General features: G+C 46.9%; 1 protein-coding gene across 14 annotated transcripts in view; it reads left to right on the forward strand.

The window, feature by feature from the left end:
- Positions 1-20045, forward strand: part of EWSR1 (EWS RNA binding protein 1) — a 29801-nt gene extending 9756 nt beyond the window's left edge. For 4 of the 14 annotated variants that reach the window (XM_058431122.1, XM_058431125.1, XM_058431123.1 and 1 more), the window contains 13 exons: positions 240-426; positions 4763-4930; positions 6500-6711; positions 8188-8368; positions 11138-11175; positions 11709-11741; positions 12059-12177; positions 15811-15940; positions 17429-17551; positions 18319-18481; positions 18777-18913; positions 19182-19434; positions 19638-20045. In XM_058431122.1, coding sequence (XP_058287105.1) covers positions 240-426; positions 4763-4930; positions 6500-6711; positions 8188-8368; positions 11138-11175; positions 11709-11741; positions 12059-12177; positions 15811-15940; positions 17429-17551; positions 18319-18481; positions 18777-18913; positions 19182-19434; positions 19638-19677 — 1784 coding nt within the window. In that variant the 3' untranslated portion in view covers positions 19678-20045. Of the gene's footprint in view, positions 1-239; positions 427-4762; positions 4931-6499; positions 6712-8187; positions 8369-9989; positions 11176-11708; positions 11742-12058; positions 12178-15810; positions 15941-17428; positions 17552-18318; positions 18482-18776; positions 18914-19181; positions 19435-19637 lie in introns of those variants that run through there. The other 10 variants (XM_058431127.1, XM_032140078.2, XM_032140076.2 and 7 more) reach the window with 8 other exon arrangements.
- Positions 20046-24221: the final 4176 nt, after the last annotated feature.

The raw sequence follows: 24221 nt of genomic DNA on the forward strand, positions 1-24221 counted from the left end.
ATTTCTGTTAGGTGTGGTTTTAGAGCAAATGAGACAGTTACTTTACCAAAAACTAGGTACGTTCAGAGAACTTAGGCTTTAAATACCAGTTTGTTGCTACTCTTGCGGAAGGGAGAGTATTTAAAGGGATTCAATACCTGATGGTTTAAAGTAAGTGGTTTACAAATTGTTCTGATAATGAGTGTCTAGGCAGATCTCTGAGGGGGCCTGAAATCTGACGCAGCTCTCCTTTGTTCTAGGTTATACTACTCCAACTGCCCCCCAGGCATACAGCCAGCCTGTCCAGGGGTATGGCACTGGTGCTTATGATACCACCACTGCTACAGTCACCACCACCCAGGCCTCCTATGCAGCTCAGTCTGCGTATGGCACTCAGCCTGCTTATCCAGCCTATGGGCAGCAGCCAGCAGCCACTGCACCTACAAGGTAAGGCCACGGTCCCCTTAATGTGTCAGTCTCACGTTGGAGGGAAAGAAAGCAACTATGTACACTTAAAATAATCCGTGGTTTACTTCTTTATTAATGGTTGCTTTCATATACTCTCAGATGTTCGCTGTTACATTAATTACAGTAACTGATGTGCTAGAACATACCACAGAAATACTCTGCATTTAACAGTGAAATTGGCTGGGCGCGGTGGCTCACACCTGTAATCCCAGCTCTTCGGGAGGCCGAGGCGGGTGGATCATATAAGCTCAGGAGTTGGAAACCAGCCTGGCCAACATGGTGAAACCCCGTCTCTACTAAAAATACAAAAAAACTGGCCGGGTGCAGTGGCTCACACCTATAATCACAGCACTTTGGGAGGCCGAGGCAGATCAAACCATCATGGTTAAGTGAAACCTGTTCTCTGAAAAACCAAAAATCAGGCTGGTGGGGGCCTGTGTACCCTCAGGCTGAGGCAGGAGAATGTGAACCGGAAAACAGACTTGGTTCCCATTGCCCACCCCTGGCGACATACAAACTCTGCCTCAAAAAAAAAAAAAAAACAGAAAAATTACTGGTGTGGTGGCATCCTGTAACCACTACTGGGAGGCTGAGGCAGGAGAACACTGACTGGAGATAGAGGTTGCATGACCAAATGCATTGTATCGCCTGGCGACAGACAAACAAAAACAAAAAAAAAAGTGAAATGGTGCCATCCAAGGGCCAAAATGAGGAATGGCACTGAATAGATTCTCTGGTTTCAGAATGACCTTTTCGGGTAGGAGAAGGCTATTGTTTTTAAACCCAGAAGTAGAGAGAGAGAGAGAGTGTGTGTGTGTTTGTGTTTTCACTCAAAACAGCATAACTGATAGAATTGTACTTTTGATTCTTTTTTCTTTGGTTTCATTGACCCTGTAAATGGGTAACTGCTTTCTCTTTGGCAAAAACATGGTAGTTCACACAGGCAGGAGGGGAAGGGAGCATCATGTGAGTCAAGAAATGGTCGTATGACCTAATTGTCTGGAAAGGACATATCCATATTCAAGAAATCAAACATTACTGTCTCGGCTTAAGCAGTTGACATGACTTTCTCTACATTATACAGAGGCTTAATCTAAATATTATAGGCAAATAGAAATTCTTAACTGGGTACCCTGCTATAGGATGAACAGAGCTCATACCCCATGACTGGTTAGCAGGTAAACAGTATAATTATTACTCAACAAAAATTTTAGATCTTTGCTTTAGACAGTCACTTAAAGTGGCTTCTGTATACAGTCTTGAAAGGACATTGAATTCTGGTTTGAAAGAAAACGTTTTAGGGAATAAACAAGAAATCAACTTATAACCTAGACATATCTGCTCTAGAGGTAAGAAATTAGCTCTGACAAACACTCGTGAAATTACTTTTAAAATGCACAGTGAGTAATCAGAGCCACTTGGTAATTTACCCTTGGTAGACCACCTTTGCAGTAGCTAAGTTAAACTTAGTGGCTTATTCCTGAAAGGGCCTCATTTCCGAGTGTCATCAGATGTATGAAGTCCCATTTGATGCTCTGATGCAACAGTATATCCAAGCCATATCTGGAGGGTTTTATATATGAATTGGGTTTTGATAAGTCCCTTTTTTTTTCTTTTCACTTGTTACCACTTTAAAACAGCTGTCTGTCTCATAATCAGTGGCAACTGCTTTTTTTGACTGGAAAAGGGTGTGGGACCTATTTCAGCTCAGGAAAAGTTAGTACTTCACACCCTCTCTGGTTTTTCTGGGTTGGTTGGTTGGTTGGTTTGTTTTTGAGATGGAGTGTTGCTCTGTTGTCCAGGCTGGAGTGCAGTGGCAAGTGCACCCACCACCCAGGTCCAAGCAATTCTCCTGCCTCAGCTTCCCGAGTAGCTGGGACTACGGGCATGTACCACCACGCCCGGCTAATTCTTGTGTTTTTAGTAGAGGCAAGGTTTCACTATGTTGGCCAGAGTGGTCTCGAACTCCTGACCTCAAGTGATCCGCCTGCCTTGGCCTCCCAAAATGCTGGGATTACAGGTGTGAGCCACCGCACCCAGCCTGCCTGTTGATTCTTTGGACTTTGCTTAAAATATTAGTAGCTCTAACTCAGTCTGCTGCAGCCTTGATGTAAACTGTTAGGGCCAAGAGGTAATAGAAACCCCAGGAGTTTTCCTTGGAATTGAGATTAATTTTCATCATTTAACAGGGATACTTACTTCCAGGTTCATCCGAGCAGGGACTTGGGAGGGGTCTCTTTGCCTTAACTCTAGTATTTCCATTGCGGAGACTTTGAGCCAAGTTAGATTAATTTATGGCATCCCAGTTTAGGAAGTGATTTTTTTCTGGTTGATTGGTTGGGTGGTTTGGTTGTTTTTTTTTTTAAGATGGAGTTTCTCTCTTGTCCAGGCTAGTGTGCAATGACACAATCTCGGCTCACTGGAGCCTCTGCCTCCGGGGTTCAAGTGATTCTCCTGCCTCAGCCTCCTGAGTAGCTGGGATTACAGGCGCCCCGCCACCCTGCCCAGCTAATTTTTTTTTTTTGACGGAGTCTCGCTCTGTCGCCTAGGCTGGAGTGCGGTGGCGCAATCTCAGCTCACTGCAAGCTCCACCTCCCAGGTTCATGCCATTCTCCTACCTTAGCCTCCCAAATAGCTGGGACTACAGGCACCCACCATGATGCCCGGCTAATTTTTTGTATTTTTAATAGAGACAGAGTTTCACCGTGTTAGCCAGGATGGTCTTGATCTCCTGACCTCGTGATCCTCCCGTCTCGGCCTCCCAAAGTTCTGGGATTATAGGTGTGAGCCACCGCGCCCGGCCAATTTTTTGTATTTCTAGTGGAGACGGGGTTTCTCCATTTTGGCCAGGCTGGTGTCGAACTCCTGACATCAGGCAATCCACCTGCCTTGGCCTCCCAAAGTGCTTGGATTATAGGCATGAGCCACCGCACCTGGCAGTTTGTTTTTTTGAGATAGAGTCTCTCTGTTGCCCAGGATGGAGTACACGATCAACAGCTCACTGCAGCCTTCACCTCCCATGCCCCAGCAGTCCTCCCACCTCAGCCTTCCAAGTAGCTGAGACCACAGGCATGTACCACCATACCTGGCTAATATTTTTCTATTTCTGTAGAGGTAGGGTCTCCCTATATTACCAGGCTGGTCTGAAACTCCTGGGCTCAAACCATCCTTCTGCCTCAGCCTCCCAAAGTGCTGGGATTTTGTTTGTTTTTGAGACAGAGTCTCGCTCCGTCGCCCAGGCTGGAGTGCAGTGGCGCAATCTTGGCTCACTGCAAGCTCCACCTCCTGGGTTCACGCCATTTTCCTGGCTCAGCTTCCCTTGTAGCTGGGACTACAGGCGCCCACCACCACGCCTGGCTAATTTTTTTTTTTTTTTGTATATTTAGTAGAGACGGGGTTTCACTGTCTTAGCCAGGATGGTCCCAATCTCCTGACCTCGTGATCCCCCCACCTCGGCCTCCCAAAGTGCTGGGATTATAGGCGTGAGCCATTCTCGCCTGGCCTTGGCCTGGTCTGTTTTTAAGAAATGAGAAACATAAACCCACAAATTCTCTAAATTTATGATGCCGTGGACTCATGTTACTCCAACCTAAAACTTACATTATTGTTAATTTCTAGTCTTCAGCAGTCCCCTTTGAGAAAAAGCATTTATTCCCTAACAGATCACTTCTCCTGGACCACCTAAACTGGTAGCACACAATATTGCAATGCTCTTTTATAGCGTTTACTGTGATGAATGGAGCATATTAATGTCTCTTCTGTGGATATGATTGATTCTCCCCCTTCCTTAGCATTGTCTTCAAGCAAATATAGTTGGACCAACACTGAGTTTGATGTAGTTTACTTTAGGATTGTATTTATTATTGTATTTATTTCCAGGCTTAATAATAACATTGCTTATTGTTCATAGATTTGTAGCATTCTTACCCAAGAGTTGTGTTTTGTTTTTTTTTTTGTTTTTTTTTTGAGACAGAGTCTCGCTCTGTTGCCCAGGTCGCAGTGCAGTGGTGCAATCTCGGCTCACTGCAAGCTCCACCTCCCGGGTTCACGCCATTCTCCTGCCTCAGCCTCTCCGAGTAGCTGGGACTACAGGCGCCCGCCACCACGCCCGGCTAATTTTTTGTATTTTTAGTAGAGACGGGGTTTCACCGTGGTCTCGATCTCCTGACCTCGTGATCCGCCTGCCTCAGCCTCCCAAAGTGCTGGGATTACAAGCGTGAGCCACCGCGCCCGGCCTCCCAGGAGTTTTGTGGTTGACCAACCACACAAAAAAAGTCACTTTTTAATTTTATTTATTTTTTATTTCTCCTCTTAGACCGCAGGATGGAAACAAGCCCACTGAGACTAGTCAACCTCAATCTAGCACAGGGGGTTACAACCAGCCCAGCCTAGGATATGGACAGAGTAACTACAGTTATCCCCAGGTGCCTGGGAGCTACCCCATGCAGCCAGTCACCGCACCTCCATCCTACCCTCCTACCAGGTCAGTCTACTTTTTGTGGCAAAACAAAAACAGTGACAAAACAGTTTTTTTCAGGTTGTTGACCAGCTTGCTTTGACCTCTTCAGGTAAGGTACGTTATCTGACTGTCACAGTGATAAGTCATCTGACCATACCTGGTTACATTAAAGCCTCAGTTCTAAGGTCCCATAGTGTTGCCTGGCAGCTAATAACTATTCTTTTTTTTTTTTTTTCCGAGACGGAGTCTCTCTCTGTTGCCCAGGCTGGAGTGCGTAGCGCTATCTCCGCTCACTGCAAGCTCCGCCTCCTGGGTTCATGCCATTCTGCCTCAGCCTCCCGAGTAGCTGGGACTACGGGTGCCCACCACGCCCGGCTAATTTTTTGTATTTTTAGTAGAGATGGGGTTTCACTGTGTTGGCCAGGATGGTCTCGATCTCCTGACCTCGTGATCCACCTGTCTCGGCCTCCAAAGTGCTGGGATTACAGGCGTGAGCCACCGCGCTTGGCCCAGCTAATAACTATTCTTTCTTTTTTTTTTTTTTTTTTTTTTTTTGAGATGGAGTCTCGCTGTCGCCCAGGCTGGAGTGTAGTGGCGTGATCTCGGCTCACTGCAGGCTCCGCCCCCCGGGGTTCACGCCATTCTCCTGCCTCAGCCTCCCGAGTGGCTGGGACTACAGGTGCCCGCCACCTCGCCTGGCTAATTTTTTTTTTGTATTTTTAGTAGAGACAGGGTTTCACCGTGTTAGCCAGGATGGTCTCCATCTCCTGACCTCATGATCTGCCTGCCTCGGCCTCCCAAAGTGCTGGGATTACAAGCGTGAGCCACTGCGCCCGGCCTGTTTTTGTTTTTTGTTTTTTTTTGTCACCGAGGCTGGAGTGCAGTAGCGGATCTCAGCTCACTGCAAGCTCCACCTCCCGGGTTCATGCCATTCCCCCAGCCTCAGCCTTAGCCTCCCAAAGTGCTGGGATTACAGGCGTGAGCCTCCGCTCCCAGCTGAAAATGACCATTGTTATAAATGGAAGTGGCGATTAAGAGAAAACTCTTTAAGGATTATACAGATGGTTGTTATAATATTTCCCCCTTCCAGCTGGGCACGGTGGCTCATGCCTGTAATCCCAGCACTTTGGGAGGCCAAGGTGGGCAGATCATGAGGTCAGGAGATGGAGACCATCCTGGCTAACACGGTGAAACCATGTCTCTACTAAAAACACAAAAAAATTAGCCAGGCATGGTGGTGGGCACCTGTAGTCCCAGCTACTCGGGAGGCTGAGGCAGGAGAATGGCATGAACCCGGGAGGCAGAGCTTGCAGTGAGCCGAGATCGTGCCACTGCATTCCAGCTTGGGCAACAGATCAAGACTGTCTCAAAAAAAAAAAAATTTTTTTTTTTTACCCTCCCATTTAATGTTTTATTCTGAACACAAAAGTATTTGCTGACTTGAAATTCAAATTGTCAATGTGTAGAAAGGAACTACTGTTTTATGGATGTCTGTGTCACATGGTGGGAATGTCTCTTTTATTCAGGGGATTTGAAATAACAAGCCTCTTCTTTCTAAAAAGCTTTTTTTTTTTTTTCTTGTCTCTCTTTCAGCTATTCGTCTACACAGCCGACTAGTTATGATCAGAGCAGTTACTCTCAGCAGAACACCTATGGGCAACCGAGCAGCTATGGACAGCAGAGTAGCTATGGTCAACAAAGCAGCTATGGGCAGCAGCCTCCCACTAGTTACCCACCCCAAACTGGATCCTACAGCCAAGCTCCAAGTCAATATAGCCAACAGAGCAGCAGCTACGGGCAGCAGAGTGAGTTGCTAAGAGAGAAAACCAAATAAGAATGAATGTGTTGGGAGTTTTTTTGTGGGGTTGATTTTTTTTGTTGATTTGTTTTTCTTTTGAGATAGAGTTTCACTCTTGGGGCCGAGGCTGGAGTACAGTGGTGCGATCTCAGCTCACTGCAGCCTCTGCCACGTGGTTCATGCAATTCTCCTGCCCCAGCCTCCCGAGTAGCTGAGATTATAGGCGCCTGCCACTATGCTCAGCTAATTTTTGTATTTTTCATAGAGATGGGGTTTCACCATGTTGGTCAGGCTGGTCTTGAACTCCTGACCGCAGGTGATCCTCCCGCCTCAGCCACCCAGAGTGTTGGGATTACAGTCATGAGCCACTGCGCCCAGCCATGTTTGGAGTTTTTGAACAGGGGGAATATTCTTTACCATTGTTTGCTTTTGGAATCCAGGACACATCTTTAGGGCATGGCATTCCAGCTAACATCTTGGATGCCCCAGCGAAGATTTCAGTGCTTTTTTCCAATTTAATTGTTTTTAGTATGCCTTGCCAAAAAAGAAAAGAGATACTGATTGATCAGAAAAAAATGTTTTAGACTGCTAGCCCTGCTGTCTTCGGGGAAGTTGTATGCAGTGAGTAAATCCAACATCGTTTTTGGCCTCCCTATCAGTCATTAATGTAAAGTGGGGAGGTAGCTATTGCAGGCCACTATGATTTTGATAGTCAAGTAAAAGCTATGTTTTTTTGTTGCTGTTTGTTTATATCCATTAAGGGGAAAAATGGTCAGGCATGGTGGCTCACACCTGTAATCCCAGCACTTTGGGGGAGGCCAAGGCAGGAGGATCACTTGAGACCAGGAGTTTGAGTCCACCCTGGGCAACATAGACCCTGTCTTTTTAAAAATAAATAATGATTCTTTAAGAAAATAGAAAAGGAAAGGGGGAAAAATAATCCTCCGCACAGAATATTTGCACTTCTTCTGTATGGAGAGAGGTAACCAAAATTATCTTCAGAATTTAGTTTGTACCAGGATCGTTGCTCTTTTTAAATTACAATCTATCCACGGGGATTTCTCAGCAACCAAAAGAAGTAGTTAGTGTTGATTTATGGCGCTCAGCCCCTAGCAGTGTGCTAAAGCCCTAAGAAACCTGGCTCTGTTTTCATTTCTTGAGATTAGCTCAAAAGAAGCTGCTTTTGGAGACATCTTAGGATATAGAACCCTATAAACTATATGTTAGCCAGAGGGCTTCTTTTGTTGTTATTTAGAAGCGGTTTATTCTAGGCTAACTATATAAGGTTATTTCACCTGTGATGAACCAACAGTTTTGTTGAACTTAAAAGAGCCTACCTATTAAGGGTGCTTTATCGTGATGTAAAGAAGATGGTGCCTTGGTTAGTGCCTTGGAATTGAGGATTTTGTGATTCCAGGAGAAAGTACATCTGGCAGTGGTGTAAATGCTGGTCCATGGCTTACAGATGTGACTCTTTCCTCAGGTTCATTCCGACAGGACCACCCCAGTAGCATGGGTGTTTATGGGCAGGAGTCTGGAGGATTTTCCGGACCAGGAGAGAACCGGAGCATGAGTGGCCCTGATAACCGGGGCAGGGGAAGAGGGGGATTTGATCGTGGAGGCATGAGCAGAGGTGGGCGGGGAGGAGGACGCGGTGGAATGGGGTAAGAGCAAACCTTTTCTCCTTTTACCTAATTTTGTTTCATCCATAGGATTTTCAATGGAAAGAAGGGACTGAAAGACATAAGAAATTAATTTCTGCATTTCCATGGACAATCTGTTGAGCTCAAGCCATCTTCTAAAACATGGAAATGTCATCTTTGTGGCATATATTAAGTGGCAGTTTATTTTCTTTCCCTGCCAGTATACTTCGTTGGGTCGGGGAGAACAAAGAATGGTTTTGAAACCAGAGCTTTCAGTTCCCTTCATGGTTTCCAGAGGTGAGAAGCCTCTGTGGGTAGTAGATTTGGGATGGAACACACACAACCCTTCTAATGACCCTAAGTTTTTAACTAACTGCCTTTGAATGGTTGTCTTGAAATACCTGGTGTATATACTGCAGAAAAGGAATGCAGCTGTTTTCCACAGTGTTTGTCCCCAACTTCTGTTTGTACTCAGAATCGTTGAACATATGAAGATTTTGGTCCCATAATCCTTAAACTATAGCCTGAGGTGCACCTGATTACATAGAGTTTGGATGGAGCACAGAAAAATCCAATAGCATTTTGCAGAGTAATGTATATAATTATAGGCTCACTTCCTACTGGAGATGTTGAAAGTCTAAATCGGTTTGACCATTTTGATTGATGGCACAATCTGGTTTAGAAAACTTTGTTTAGATCAATGACATAACCCCGCTGCCTCTGCCTGCCCTTCCCCTCCCTTCTCCCATCCCCTTTTCCCTATCTGGTGTCTGTACTTTGATGAAGGTGAGCTATAATATTGGTGGTTAACATAATCCAGAAGGCTTAGTTCTGTGTGTGTTCTGTCCCTATATAAACTGGTAAAAAAAAAAAAAAAAAAGTTATGCAGAATGTTAGATATTTACGTTTGATTCGGTGTGCCACTATTCAAGGAAAAATTAGCATTTTTTAAAAAGTAGAATGAACTTCAAAATTAAAGTTGATCTTTAACTTGCATATTAGCAAATACTCTTTACTACTGAAAGACAATACTATTTTGCATATTCTGCATAACTTTAAGAAAGTCTTTAGTGAAATCTTTATTGGAAGAAAGTCATTTGACAACAGGCAAAAATTTAATGATTTGGTATGAACTAAAATCAATCTTCTGATTTGGAAAATATTATAAAGGTTTCACTTCTTTTTGGATGTTTTAAAATAGACATAGACACTTGAAAGTACTATCATCACGTCTCAAATCACCTAGAATTCCTAGTATTTTTAAATTGCAAAGACAATTTCAAGTTTATTTAAATACTCCAGAAGTTATAATCCTACGAATTGTGCTAGACTTTGCTAGTAGAGGGGGCCCCTCTTTCTGGATGAGAAGTCTCTCCTGCAGCCATAGAAGAGACCATGGCTTTCCCCATAGGTTTTTCAACAGACTGTGAAGCAGTCTGTCGGATCCTGTGGGGATAGACGGGCATTTCCCTCGTTCCCCCCCTTTTTATTGTGGTGTGGTGATGGTTTTCAGTGTCTTCTACAGGTAAGGCACTCAATGTTGTTAACATGCCCTTTTTCATTGCCTCAGTATTTTGATATTTTCATTGGCTGTTAAACGTGGAAACTTTTTAACATGCTTTGTCGCATTTATATGCTACAGGTTACAAAGTGAGAGCCTTGTATACACTTCAATACTTAAAAAGTACCCGTACTCAGTACTCAGCCGGCAGCATAATGAAAAGTGGGACTAGACACGGTGTCCATATGGAGAGGAAAAATATACATAGAATATTTTTAACAAAATGTATTCATTGTATAAATGGAATCCTTCTGTAACTTTGGTAACTGCATACTTGTTGTTTGGTAATGAACCAGAGGAGGTATAATACTCTAGAATTGTGTAACATTAAAGTGTAAACTTTTGTGTTTAAAGAGAGAGAACATTTTATGGTGTGTACTTTTAAAAAGGCAACAAAGCTGCATGCAACAGCTTGAAATTGTATATTCAGGTATTAAAGGTGCAATACTGGTTAGAAAAAACTCAGGGCCTCCCACTGGGGAGCTGCCTTTATTTAATTTTAAAGAAAACAAAATCTAACCCAAAAAGTCCAATTCATATTTCCCTCTCCCCTCTTTAAGTAATTTTACACGGCCATAGTCATTATTCTAACTGATATGTCTATAAAGTTGCACCCCCAGTCCGTTGAGCCTTGGTATTTGTTGTAAATTCTCCTTTCACAGCGATTGTTAAATCTATTCGTGCCCTGAGATGTGTGGCTTTATGCTGAAGATTGGCTGGATGCGTCCTCTGATGTGTGTTGTAGGAATTTAATGTGGCTGTCTCCTGCTTTATTATACTGTGACTTGTTAGGAAACCCTGGGCCTCATTTGGCTCTCCCTTGGGAGAGGTTGAGGGTGCACCTTTATGAACATGGAAAGGTTTATCACAGCAGTTAACCCCCACTTGCTCCTCCCCTCTATACCAAGCTCTTCTGGTTTTTCACCTGATGGGGTGGGTGTTTGGGATCTATTTTTTCTTCCTAATTTGCCAAGTATTGCACTATTAATACCAGCCCCCGAAATGAAAGGAACCAACCACACTGGTGTGTACAATCAGACAAGCAAGGTTGTATATTGAGGAAATTTGAGCAAGCTGCCCTGAAGAAAGGCATAGTGACAAGATGAGAGAGATGCATTGTTTGGAGATGTGTTTAGCCAGTGCCCTTCTTCCCCACGAGCCCCCCCAAGGCTCAGAGCGGTACTGGCTTTTAAAGGGAAAGGCCTTCATTTCTTCGTTTATCCCCCCAGCAGCGCTGGAGAGCGAGGTGGCTTCAATAAGCCTGGTGGTAAGTTTTTGAGTATTACCATAGATAGTGTTTAAAAAAAATGCAGTCAGTTTTTAGAAAACTATAATTTTTTTATTAGTTTCATAAGTGGTTTAAAAATGATCTATACAAAAGAGACTAATGGGTACTGCCGGCATTGTCTTAGGGGTAATAAGGTTAACCTATGGTTACAAAACAAAGGGTAACTTGAAGTATTGAGTAACTGCTTCTGTAATATGGGGGAGAATAAATTTTTAAATTTGGTTTATTTAGAGGAAAAAATTTGACTTAAATTTAACACTGATTTGGCACATAAGCATTGAGTGTATTTGGTTAATGGTTTAGAAGCAAACCAGCAAAGAAAAAAAGCAAACCCTAGCAAACCTTTCACAAATGTTAAAGAGGCACTGCTCCATTTTAGCAGTGCGGGTCATTTTGAGTTTAATGAATCCCCATCAAATGGTGGTATAGTAGATAGCTATGTGTGTTTGTAAGGTTTGTAGCTTGCAAGACGTGCACTAATAATATTTTATATGATCTTTCCTGGTTGGCAGGACCCATGGATGAAGGACCAGATCTTGATCTAGGTAATTTTGAATTCTAGTTGTGCTTCATATTGTGCTTTATAAATTAATGGCACAGAGGTAAATGCATGCCTAGAGTTCAGCAGCCTTATAGACCAGTGTGATATTCTTGCTGTCAGTGACAGTTTGGGAAACCTTTGTGAGCATCTACTCATAATTGCCTTAAGTGAAGTAAACCAAAAGTTTGATAGCATTCTTCTTAGTATGCTTGGTAGTTTTCTTAGATTTATGATGAATATCCTTGGGCAGTAGTGATCAGGTAGTTAAGAAACCCCTATAGATGCATGATAATAATTCTCCTGTCTTGTTTTCTCTGAAAGGCCCACCTGTAGATCCAGATGAAGACTCTGACAACTGTGCAATTTATGTACAAGGATTAAATGACAGTGTGACTCTAGATGATCTGGCAGACTTCTTTAAGCAGTGTGGGGTTGTTAAGGTCAGTAAAAGCATAACCAGGTCATCTGGCAGAACTTTAAACCACAGAGCATTTTAAAGAGATTGAATTGATGTTGAGAGTTGTTTTCTAAGGTTGCCTTTGCCTGACTTCTTTCTAGATATCTTATGGTTTGTTCCTTTAAAAAAAAAAAATTAGCCTTTTTTTTTGAGACGGAGTTTCCCTCTTGGTGCCCAGGCTGGAGTACAATGGCGCAAGTCTTGGCTCACTGCAACCTCCGTTCAAGCGAATCTCCTGCCTTAGCCTCCCAAGTAGCTTGGATTACAGGCGTGCGCCACCAGCTAATTTTGTCTCTTTAGTAGAGATGGGGTTTCACCGTGTTGGTCAGGCGGGTCTCAAACTTCTGACCTCAGGTGATCTGCCCACCTTGGCGCCTCCCAAAGTGCTGGGATTACAGGTGTGAGCCGCTACGCCCAGCCTTCCCTCCTCCACCCCTAGGGACAGAATCTTGCTCAACCTCAGCCTCCCAGGTTCAAGTGATTCTCCGGCCACAGCCTTTTGAGGTAGCTGGACTTACAGGCACATGCCACCACGCCCGACTAATTTTTATATTTTTAGTGGAGATGGATTTTCGCCTGTTGGCCGGGCTGGTCTCGAACTCCTGGCCGCCTCAAGTGATCCACCTACCTCAGGCTCCCAAACTGCTGGGCTTACAAGCATGAGCCACTGCGCCCAACCTCAAATTACTGTGTCTTTATGCTAATTCTTAATAGCTAGTAATGCAGATTTTCCTTCAGGGATTTTGACTGTTTTTCAGTTCTTGCTCTTCTGTATTAGAGTTAGTTTATGAACTCCATAAACTTCAAAACCTTAAAACCCCAATTGAATATTTACTAAGTCTATGAAGTAATTTCAGGAGAATTTACATTTTTGTAATAGTGATCTTTTTTTTCCCATGAAGATTTTATTTCTCCATTTATTTGTTTATTTATTTGCTTATTTATTTATTGATACGGTCTCACTGTGTCACCAGGCTGGAGTGCAGTGGCGTGATCTTGGCTCACTGCAACCTCTGGCTCCTGGGTCAAGCGATTGTCCTGCCTCAGCCTCCTGAGTAGCTAGGATTACAGGTGCCCGCTACCAGGCCCAGCTAATTTTTGTATTTTTAGTAGAGATGGGGTTTCACCATGTTGGTCAGGCTGGTCTTGAACTCCTGACCTCAGGTGATCTGCCACCTCAACTCCCAAAGTTTTGTGATTGCAGACGTGAGCCACCACACCTGGCCTGTCTCTATTTATGATTTATTTTATTTTACTTTGAGACAGAGTCTCACTCCTTCACCCAGCTGGATTGCAGTGGCGCAATCTCGGCTCACTGTAACCTCTGCCTCCCGGGTCTCCTTGCCTCAGCCTCCTGTGTAGCTGGAATTACAGGCGCCTACCACCACCCCTGGCTAATTTTTGTAAGTAGGGATGGGATTTCACCATGTTGGCCGGGCTGGTCTTGAACTTCTGTCCTCACGTGATCCACCCGCCTTGGCCTCCCAAAGTGCTGGGATTACAGGTGTGAGCCACCACACCCAGCCTATTTAGATCTTCAATGAAGACTATCGATTTCCTTAAAGGTCTTGCAAATTTTACTAGTTTTATTTCTAGGTTTCGTTTATTTTCAAGTTGCTGTGGTTAATGGTCTTCGTTAAATGACGCTTTTCTGGTTATTACTGCTGTATAGAAATACAGTTGATTTGGCCGGGCACGGTGGCTCACGCCTGTAATCCCAGCACTTTGGGAGGCCGAGGCGGGTGGATCACGAGGTCAGGAGATCAACACCATCCTGGATAACACGATGAAACCCCGTCTCTACTATAAATACAAAAAATTAGCCAGGCTTGGTGGCGGGCGCCTGTAGTCCCAGCTACTCGGGAGGCTGAGGCAGGAAAATGGCATGAACCCGGGAGGTGGAGCTTGCAGTGAGCTGAGATCGCGCCACTGCACTCCAGCCTGGGCAACAGAGTGAGACTCCGTCTCAAAAAAAAAAAAAAAATACAGTTGATTTTGGGCGGGCGCAGTGGCTCATGCCTGTAATCCCGGCACTTTGGGAGGCCGAGGTGGGCGGATCACGAGGTCAAGAGATCGAGACCATCCTGGCCAACATGCAACATGGTGAAACCCCGTCTCTACTAAAAATACAGAAATTAGCCGGGTGTGGTGACACGCGTCTATAGTTCAAGCTACTCGGGAGTCTGAGGCAGGAGAATCACTTGATCCCAGGACGCAGAGGTTGCAGTGAGCTGAGATGGCGCCACTGTACTCCAGCCTGGCAACAGAGCAAGACTCCATCTCAAAAAAAAAAAAAAAAGGAAATACAGTTCATTTTGGTAAATCTTATATAAGGCGATTTCTCCCTACTTGTAGGTGTGTGTGGGCACAGATATCCCACACACCTCAAAAGTAAAATGCTTTTAGTGTCTACTGTCATATTCTACCCTATGCAAGACTCCTTTTGTTTTTTTGCTTTTTTTTGAGATGGAGTCTCGCTCTGTTGCCCAGACTGGAGTGCAGTGGCACAATTTCAGCTCACTGCAACCTCCACCTCCTGGGTTCAAGCCTAAAGCCTCTTGAGTAGCTGGGATTACAGGCTTCAGCATATTAAAAAGACTGCTTTTTACTATGTATATAATATGTAGTTTATTCAGGAATGTGGAGTTTATCCTGGTTAAGAAAGTAGTATTTACCATCAAAATTTTGGAAATAAAGATGTTAAAATAGATTTCCAAGCTGGGTACAGTGGCTCACATGTGTAATCCCAGCACTTTGGGAGGCCAAGGCAGGAGGATCCCAAGGATTGCTTGAGCCCAGGAGTTTGAGACCAGCCTGGACAACAGAGTGAGACTCTGTCTCACAAAAAAGAAAACAGTGCATTTCCGCATTATTCATACCACAGTTTTGCCATATTTTCTTTTCAGTTTTTAGGTATCATGTTCCTTTTTTTTAAGTCAGAGGTATCAATATATATATCCTGTTGTAATCTTTTTTAAGCCCTATAACTAGATTGCTCTTGTATTACTGGATATATGTAAACAATTACAGACTAAACTGATCGTGTGCATATATAATGCAAAAAAGTACACATGAAGATACTCTTATACAAGGTGGCTCCTGAATTCAAGTCAACCACATCTGATAGCTGAAAGACTAGTCATCTGTTCTAACTGGAGGAAGTAGTGGGTGTGTTAGACTAACCAAGAATCCCTGTAGTTCACTCACAGCCTGTACACTGTACTTCACGGTTTAAGGATAATTTTCTTTATGCCAGTCATGTCTTACGTAGTGGTATCAAAGTCTGACTACCCCTATGAGGTGGCTGTGCTCAGTGGGTACCTGCCTGGGTGTAGAAAATGCCAGGGCAGGTGAACCAGCATCAGAAAATGGCTAAGGCAGGAGTGGGGCCTATCCTGTTCACTTCCACACTTTGGTCTACTTTGGTTTTTATGATAAAGCAGGGTTGGAGGAGAAAATAACTTAGAATTCTGAAAAACTTAAAAGCGGAGAAACAGTTGACATTTAGTGACTTACTACATGTGAAAAATTAGTACTTTTCCTGGATTTTGCCTGGACTTTTTTCTCCCAAATTAGTATGTTCTAGTCATGCCTAACTATGCTATTCTTTGTCTAGATGAACAAGAGAACTGGGCAACCCATGATCCACATCTACCTGGACAAGGAAACAGGAAAGCCCAAAGGCGATGCCACAGTGTCCTATGAAGACCCACCTACTGCCAAGGCTGCCGTGGAATGGTTTGATGGTGAGATGTACTCACTGGCATTCTTAATCTCCCTGGCTATAGAGTATGGCATGAGGGAGAAACTTGTGAACCACAGGAGCAAGAAGACCTTCCATCTCTTCTGGGGGAGGTAGATTGCCGGTCTCCCTTCAGTAGTATTAGGACCCAGCCATTGACCCTGGATTTGGAGATTCCCTTTATTTTCAGGCATTAGTATTACAAATCAACCTTGCTTAAAGTGGCAAACACTTCTCTAAGCACAGATTTTCAGACGGTACAGAAAACCCTTCAAAAGAACATCTTAGCCATTGTACATTTGCATATAGCTAAATATATATATTTAAATAAGGCCTTGACATTAATGCTGGGATTTCACTTCAGACAAAACCAACTTGAAAGCATTGAATGACTTGGCCACGTCCAGTGGCTTGCACCTGTAATCCCAGCACTTTGGGAGGCCAACATAGGTGCATCGCTTGAATCCAGGGGCTTGAGACCAGCCTGGGGAACATGGCAAAACCCTGTCTCTACAAAAAAAAATACAAAAATTAGCCAGGTGTTGTGGCACACTCCTATACCTATAGTCCCAGCCACTCAGGAGGCTGAGGTGGGAGGATCACTTGAGCCCGGGGAGTTTGAAGCTCCAGTGAGCTGAGATTGCACCACTGCACTCCAACCTGGGCAACGGAGCAAGACTCTGTCTCAAAGAAAGTGTCAAATAACAAGTCCTGGTTCTCTTTTATTGGCCATGCAGTCAGCTTCCCACCAGCTTATTTTCTTCCTTTTGGTAGACAGTGTTTTTTGCTTGTGTTTTTTTTGTTTTTGTTTTTGTTTTTGTTTTTTTTTTGAGACAGTCTCACTTTGTCACCCAGGCTGGAGTGCAGTGGTGCAAGCAATCTCAGCCTACTGCAACCTCCACCTCCCAGGTTCAAGCGAATCTTGTGCATCAGCCACTGGAGTAGCTGCTGGACTACAGGCGCATGTCAATACGTCCAGCTAACTTTTGTATTTTTTAGTAGAGACGGGGTTTCACCATGTTGGTCAGGCTGTAGGGAGGTTTTTAAGTATATTTAAGTATGGCCTTTTTCTGGCCAGGCACAATGGCTCTTGCCTATAATCCTACCACTTTAGGAGGCCAAGGCAGGAGGATTGCTTGAACCAAGGAGTTCACGAGCAGCCTGGGCAATGTAGCGAGACACTGCCTCTACAAACAATTTTGTAAAATTAGTCGGGCATGGTGATGCATGCCTGTAGTCCCAGCTGCTTGGGAGGGAGGATTGCTTGAGCCAGTGAGATTGAAGCTGCAGTGAGCTGTGTCACTGCACTCTAGCCCGGGCAACAGAGTGAGACCCCATCTCAAAAAAAGCCTTTTTCTGGCCTTGTCAGTAAAGATCTTGGAGAAGATTACAGGCAGACCTAATGCACCTGGGTGTGGTCATTTGATGATGTCGTGGAGTTGGTGAACAGGGAGTATAGGGGAGTAATTGATGCTCTGTTGTCTTGTTCCAGGGAAAGATTTTCAAGGGAGCAAACTTAAAGTCTCCCTTGCTCGGAAGAAGCCTCCAATGAACAGTATGCGGGGTGGTATGCCACCCCGTGAGGGCAGAGGGATGCCACCACCACTCCGCGGAGGTACTTTTTCTGAGCTCCTGTGTTGCATTAAAAGGTTTTCAATACACTTCATACCCTTGAGAAACCTGATTATTAGAGTGAAGAAATATAAAATTGTGTGTAGAGTCAATACTAGACTATTGAGAGCTAACAGTGAATGTTTGTGGGAGTAAAAGGAAGAACTTGGGAGGCTGGAAGCCACTCTGCCTGTCAACTCCAGACTGCCATTTATTCGGCTTTGGTTGTGTCTGTATAGGCATGCCTACTCCTTATAGAATTGTGGGAGTTCGGCCGGGTGCGGTGGCTCACGCCTGTAATCCCAGCACTTTGGGAGGCCGAGGCAGGCGGATCACCTGAGGTCAGGAGTTCAAGACCAGCCTGGCCAACATGGTGAAACTCCCTCTCTACTAAAAATACAAAAATTTGCCAGGCATGGTGGCGCATGCCTGTAATCCCAGCTACTCAGGAGGCTGAGGCAGGAGAATTGCTTGAATCTGAGGGGCAGAGGTTGCAGTGAGTCAAGATCATGCCACTGACTCCAGCCTGGGCAACAGTGCGAGACTCCGTCTCAAAAAAAAAAAAAAAAAAGAATCGTGGGAGCTCTGTTTCTGTAGAGCACGTGGAACACGCTCCTCACAGGGAAGGGGGCTGATGCCTGAGCCGCACGGAAACACGGGACAGGTGATGGGGAAATGACAACAGTGGTATCTGTGGGTTTACTTAGTGATTTTTATTTCCCATAGCAAATCTGGTGCTACAGAGAAATGATTTGCTGTTTCTTGTTGTAGGTCCAGGAGGCCCGGGAGGTCCTGGGGGACCCATGGGTCGCATGGGAGGCCGTGGAGGAGATAGAGGAGGCTTCCCTCCAAGAGGACCCCGGGGTTCCCGAGGGAACCCCTCTGGAGGAGGAAACGTCCAGCACCGAGCTGGAGACTGGCAGTGTCCCAATCCGTATGTACTTGTCTTGGCAAATTGATACCCTATGAGTGAAGCCACCCTTCCCTCACCCCATCCCTACTGTAGAGTGGATTGCTCTGTCTAGAGGAGCAGAATGATGACCCTGATGGCTGGTTAGGGACACTAGTCAGCCATTCACTGAATGCTTCAGAGCCTTCTGAAGATTGATTTGACCTGTCCTGTGGGTGCAGTGCTGCCTGAGGCTGTGCCCTAAAGCCTGGGTGTACATAGATCCTCTTGATAGTGAGTGTGTACCTGTTCACACACTACCTTTCCTTATCTTCCTTAGTTCAATTGGTGATTTCTGCTGTGATGTAATTGTATGCAGGGGTTGTGGAAACCAGAACTTCGCCTGGAGAACAGAATGCAACCAGTGTAAGGCCCCAAAGCCTGAAGGCTTCCTCCCGCCACCCTTCCCACCCCCGGGTAGGTGCAGGTTTCATGAGTGTCCCTTCAGCTTCCTGGTGCTAAACCTCTTTTCTTATTTGTGGGCTTGGTAAACTGCAGCTGCCCTCTGCTTAAGAACCTTGAGTTGTCGTGTCGTCATTTCTAAATTGTCAGCCCGATGCTGAGATTGAGTGAAGTGTCTGGTTTGTTTCTGCTGTGAGAGAATGAAGCAGAGCAGCTTCCACAGTGTCCACAGGGCCTCTGCAGCCACCCACTGACTGCTTTCGCCCTGCTCTTCTCACCTTAGGTGGTGATCGTGGCAGAGGTGGCCCTGGTGGCATGCGGGGAGGAAGAGGTGGCCTCATGGATCGTGGTGGTCCCGGTGGAATGTTCAGAGGTGGCCGTGGTGGAGACAGAGGTGGCTTCCGTGGTGGCCGGGGCATGGACCGAGGTGGCTTTGGTGGAGGAAGACGAGGTGGCCCTGGGGGGCCCCCTGGACCTTTGATGGAACAGATGGGAGGAAGAAGAGGAGGACGTGGAGGACCTGGAAAAATGGATAAGTAAGTGCTGGTGAAAAGCAGCTGTGGGCCGCCAGGTACATTAAGAGGACAGCCCCTCCCAGCTTGGTTGGAGCAAGTCCTCATGGCGCTAGGAAGCTTGTGCTAGTGCTTGGGAGGAGTAGTCAGGAAGGGGCACCTGGGGGCTCTGGAAGGGCTTCCTTACCCCTTCCCATTCTAACCAAAGGGCCCTCTTTACCTTGCAGAGGCGAGCACCGTCAGGAGCGCAGAGATCGGCCCTACTAGATGCAGAGACCCCGCAGAGCTGCATTGACTACCAGATTTATTTTTTAAACCAGAAAATGTTTTAAATTTATAATTCCATATTTATAATGTTGGCCACAACATTATGATTATTCCTTGTCTGTACTTTAGTATTTTTCACCATTTGTGAAGAAACATTAAAACAAGTTAAATGGTAGTGTGCGGAGTTTTTTTTTCCTTCTTTTAAAAATGGTTGTTTAACTAAGACTTTAACAATGGGAACCCCTTGTGAGCATGCTCAGTATCATTGTGGAGAACCAAGAGGGCCTCTTAACTGTAACAATGTTCATGGTTGTGATGTTTTTTTTTTTTTTTTTTTAAATAAAATTCCAAATGTTTATAAGCAGTCATCCTTCTCGGCCTCTGTTCCACAGTCACTGCGTGTCTGCTGGGAGCATGCTCCCACCCCATCCAGGAGAGGGGTGCCTTCCAGATAAATGGTTTGTTCAGGGGTCGTGTGAGGGGAAATGTGAAGCAGTTGTGATATGGAAACAGACTCTGGCCCTGATGCAGCCTCTCAGAGACCCACTAGTGTCCAAAGGTTCAAGGAGAGATCCAGGTAAGGGAGGCACAGGAAGAACTGGAAATAACTTTGCCTTCCATGGGATCACAGATCAGGCACTAGGAGCATCTAAGGGGCTGCTCCCTCAGGTGAGGGATGATCCCTCTCAGGCGGACTGGGTCGGGCCCTCATCCCCAGCACTACTTCTGGGCATGCATTGTGTGCACCTCTGCTGTTTCCTTCCCTGGTCATTTCCTCTTCTAATATGTGTTTGTTTGACTCCCTACGTTTGGAAAACCCTCCCTTAACCAGCCATCATCCCCCTCCCTCCACCAAACCATCTTCCTGGCCCTTTCTCCAGGAAGTGCATGGAAAGCTGTGTCCACTCCTCCCTCTCTGGAACCCACTTCATTCTTTGCCTGCGCTAAAACAGCTGTCCATCACCAACCCCATCTAATGTTGCCAAATCAATGGTCATTCCTTCTCTGTTCTCCCATCTCCTTCATTGCTTCCTTTTTCTCCTATCCCTAAATGCAGGAGGGCCCAAGGCTGCCTGGCTGTCCTTTCCATGCTTTAGCCCTTTCTCCCTAGGGCCAACTCGGCTTGGGTGCATGATGGGTGTAGAGCAGGGCTTGCTCTTGCCCCATCCTGCCTACACCCCAGTTCAGCAAACACACACTTGCCCCAAACCTTGGAGTCATCCGTGACCCATTCTCAAACCCCAGCCCCCAATCTAGCTCTCTTCCAAATCCAGGACAGTGCAAATCCACCCACGGCCCCCACCTCCATGACGCCACCTCACTGGGTTCCCTGCTTCTCCCCTCAGTATCTCCAGCCCTTCCTCAGAAGCCAGACCAAGGTTTGTGGGGTTTTTGTTGTTTGAGATGGTCTTGCTCTCACCAAGGCTGGAGTGCAGTGGCGCAATCACAGCTTCACCTCCTGAGCGCATTGAGTAGCTGGGACTACAGGTGTAGCACCCGGCTAATTTTTTTGATGTTCTTGTAGAGACCAGGTCTCACTGTTGCCCAGGCTGGTCTCAACTTGGGCTCAAGTGATCATCCCACCTTGACCTCCCAAAGTGCTGGGATTACAGGCATGAGCCACCACACTTGGCCCAAACCAACTTGACACGGGAGGTCATCTCCAGTCTCAAAACCATTTGGTGGCTCCAAGCATGCTTGCCATGCCCCAAAAGACCTCTGGGACCCCAGCTGCCCTGCTCTCCCTTGCACACCAGTCTAGCACTGTTCCTCAAGGGGCCGAGGACGCTCTCACTGCAGCCTTGGTGTGTCAGAGCCAAGATGCACACATACCTATGAGGCCCAAGCTCGACTAGGGCATCACTGGGCCCCTGCGTCGTGCCAGGCACTGCACTAAGTACCTCCGTGCGTTTAATTCCTAATAACCTTCAAGGCAGGTAACATAGGACAGCCACACCTCAGCTGAGATGGGAATAGAGAGGTCAAGGGAGGACTTGCCATTGAGAGACCGAATTGAGCTAAGGGCGGTCGCCCTCCAGACCCTGCACTCTCACCCTCCCACCAACCCACTGTATACAGGCACCTGCTTCTGAAAAGGATGGGTGCTCTGACATGACCCGCATGCTGCCAGCACTAAGGGAAGACAAGCAGCTTGCTCTGGAAGCTGCTACTGCACAAGCATTCGTCGGACTCTGGCATTGCATAGGCTCCCCAGGAGTAGCCTCACGTCCCTGCCCTGAGAGGCGTTTGTCACTGGCACTAAATAGCCCTGGTAGAGATGTTTACAGCAGGCAGGTCTATTTTTCTCAGCCCAAAGAAATTTCTGGACGCTCTGGCCACAGACGCCCTCAGGCAGCATGGATTCCGAGCCTGTCTCAAAGGGCTGCACGAAGCTGGCTGGTGCCAGGGCATGAAGGAGGTGGGCAGGGCAGAGAGCAGAGCAGGTGGAGAAAAAGCCTGGCCTCTACCCACACCCTGCTCAAACTCCCCAAAGGCACCTAGACTAAAAGTTGCCAACACAAACTTGAGGTCCCACGAGGCCACATGGCACAGGCCTGGGCAAAGGTGACGGAGTCCATGGGGAGACTGATCTATGTCCACAGGGAGTAGCTCCCCTGCTCGACGGGGAAGAGCGCAGGGCTGCAGCAGCAGCAGCAGCTGTGGGGCTGAGGACATTGCAGTCTGACAGGGACAACAGCTGGCCCTCGTGCTGTCTCCTCCTGCCCCACTCCTGACAGATCTGCTGGGCGCAGGGCCGGCAGTGAGGACAGTGTGACGCAAGCAGGTTGGAAAGAGCCCACTTGGGTTTTCCAGTTTTGCATCTCTCTTGTGGAGGGCACTGGAGGCAGCTCAGGGTCACCTGTCCCACAGCCAGAGCAGGAGCTGACCAGCAGGTGTCCTTGGAGCTGAGCCCACACCTGGACACAGCAGCCGGAAGCCTCCTGCGAGTCCCTCACTCAGCCTGGGCTGTGCTCAGAGCCTCAGTCCAGACTGGAGAATTTGGAGTTCTAATCCAACCAGTGCCAGAGGTCCCTGGAGCTGCTCGGTAGCAGGGCTGTGCGCCACAATGAGTTTTGCCACAGCCATCATCTGACCTCTAGCTGCAACCAAGGCCAAGCAGGCTGCTGGCTGGCACCCAGCAGTGGGTGCAAGAAACTGGCTATGTGCCCTCTGGCCAAAGGCCAGAAGGAGCCCACATGGGAGCCACAGCATTCTGTGCACAGAGATGGGTGGCCTCAAGGGTCCGTGCAGATGGGCTCAGGGTCTGTATAACCCAAACCTCCTGTCCCTCCAGCAGTTTCTGTGGTTTCTCTTGGTCCTGCAAGGAACAAGGGAGACCATGTAGAGGCTGAGGCTTTCCCAGAGGTGGCCCCACAGGCCCGGGGCCACCACACGACAGAGGGGGTCAAAGCTAGGGTCCACCATGCCCTTGGCCAGGGGTCTGACCCCCCAGTGAGGTCTGCACCATAGCAGCTACATGTCCTAGAATCAGGTGGGAGGCTGATCTAGAACAGGCCTCTTATCACTGGCCACAGCTCATGGAAGAGAAGGAGGAAGGAATTTCTTTATAATCCCTCCTCCCCAAAGAAGTGGATATGCTGAGCCAGGCCACACTGAGCTGGGTTAGTGGCATTATTTTTCACAACCCCATGATGTAACTACTACTACTGTCCTATTCTGCAGATGGTGCCACTGAGGCTCAGGGAACTCCACCATCCCACCCAATGACCAATGACAGAGCCTGGGTTCAATCCAACTTCACTCATGTCCAAAACCCCAAAATGCAGCAAAACCCCAAAATAAGCAGGAGTCAAATTCCTGCACAGCTGCTGGCTACACACATCCCATGCCTTCTCTGGGCCTCAGTTTCCCCAAATTGTAAAATGAGAACACCTTAGAGTATCATAGCTCATCGGGGTATTTTGAAGATGAAATTGTTATGTGTCCACACCCTGATTCACCCCCACCCCAAACCTGCAACCCTCCTCCACCTCCAGCAGCCCTCCCCTCCCCAGGTGTTAGCACCTCTGCCCTCCCAGTGCTCAGCCCTGGGAGTTGTCCTGGATTCCGTCCTCGCACTCAACCAATCCACCAGCACATCAGCTTTCCCCTCACAATATGGCCAGAATCCAGCGCCCCTCACCACCTGGTTTCCTCTGAGGCTCCAGCTCCCGCCCTGGCCCACCGCAGCAGCCCCAGGGAATAAGACCTAAGCCAACCACCCCTGCTCTAAATCATTCCATGGCTCCCATGTCCCTCAAAAGAGACACGGCCCCCAAGGCCCTGCTTAACCGGCCCTGGGGTCTCTCTAGTCTCTCTACCTCCTCCCTCACCCACCTCCCTGCACTCCAGCCTCAGCCACCTCCCCAGTCTTCTTGAGCACGCCGGACACATGCCCACCTTGGGGCCTTTGCACTGGCTGTTCCCTCTCCCTCTCCCTCTCCAGATATCCCGGACCTTCCTCCCTCACCTCCTTTCCTGATGAGGGATTTTAAGTTGCAGCCCCCCTCACACCCACACCCTCACCCGGCTCCATCCCTGTC

The sequence above is a fragment of the Hylobates moloch genome, unplaced genomic scaffold, assembly GCF_009828535.3.
Source record: "Hylobates moloch isolate HMO894 unplaced genomic scaffold, HMol_V3 SCAFFOLD_19, whole genome shotgun sequence".
Classification (NCBI taxonomy): domain Eukaryota; kingdom Metazoa; phylum Chordata; class Mammalia; order Primates; family Hylobatidae; genus Hylobates; species Hylobates moloch.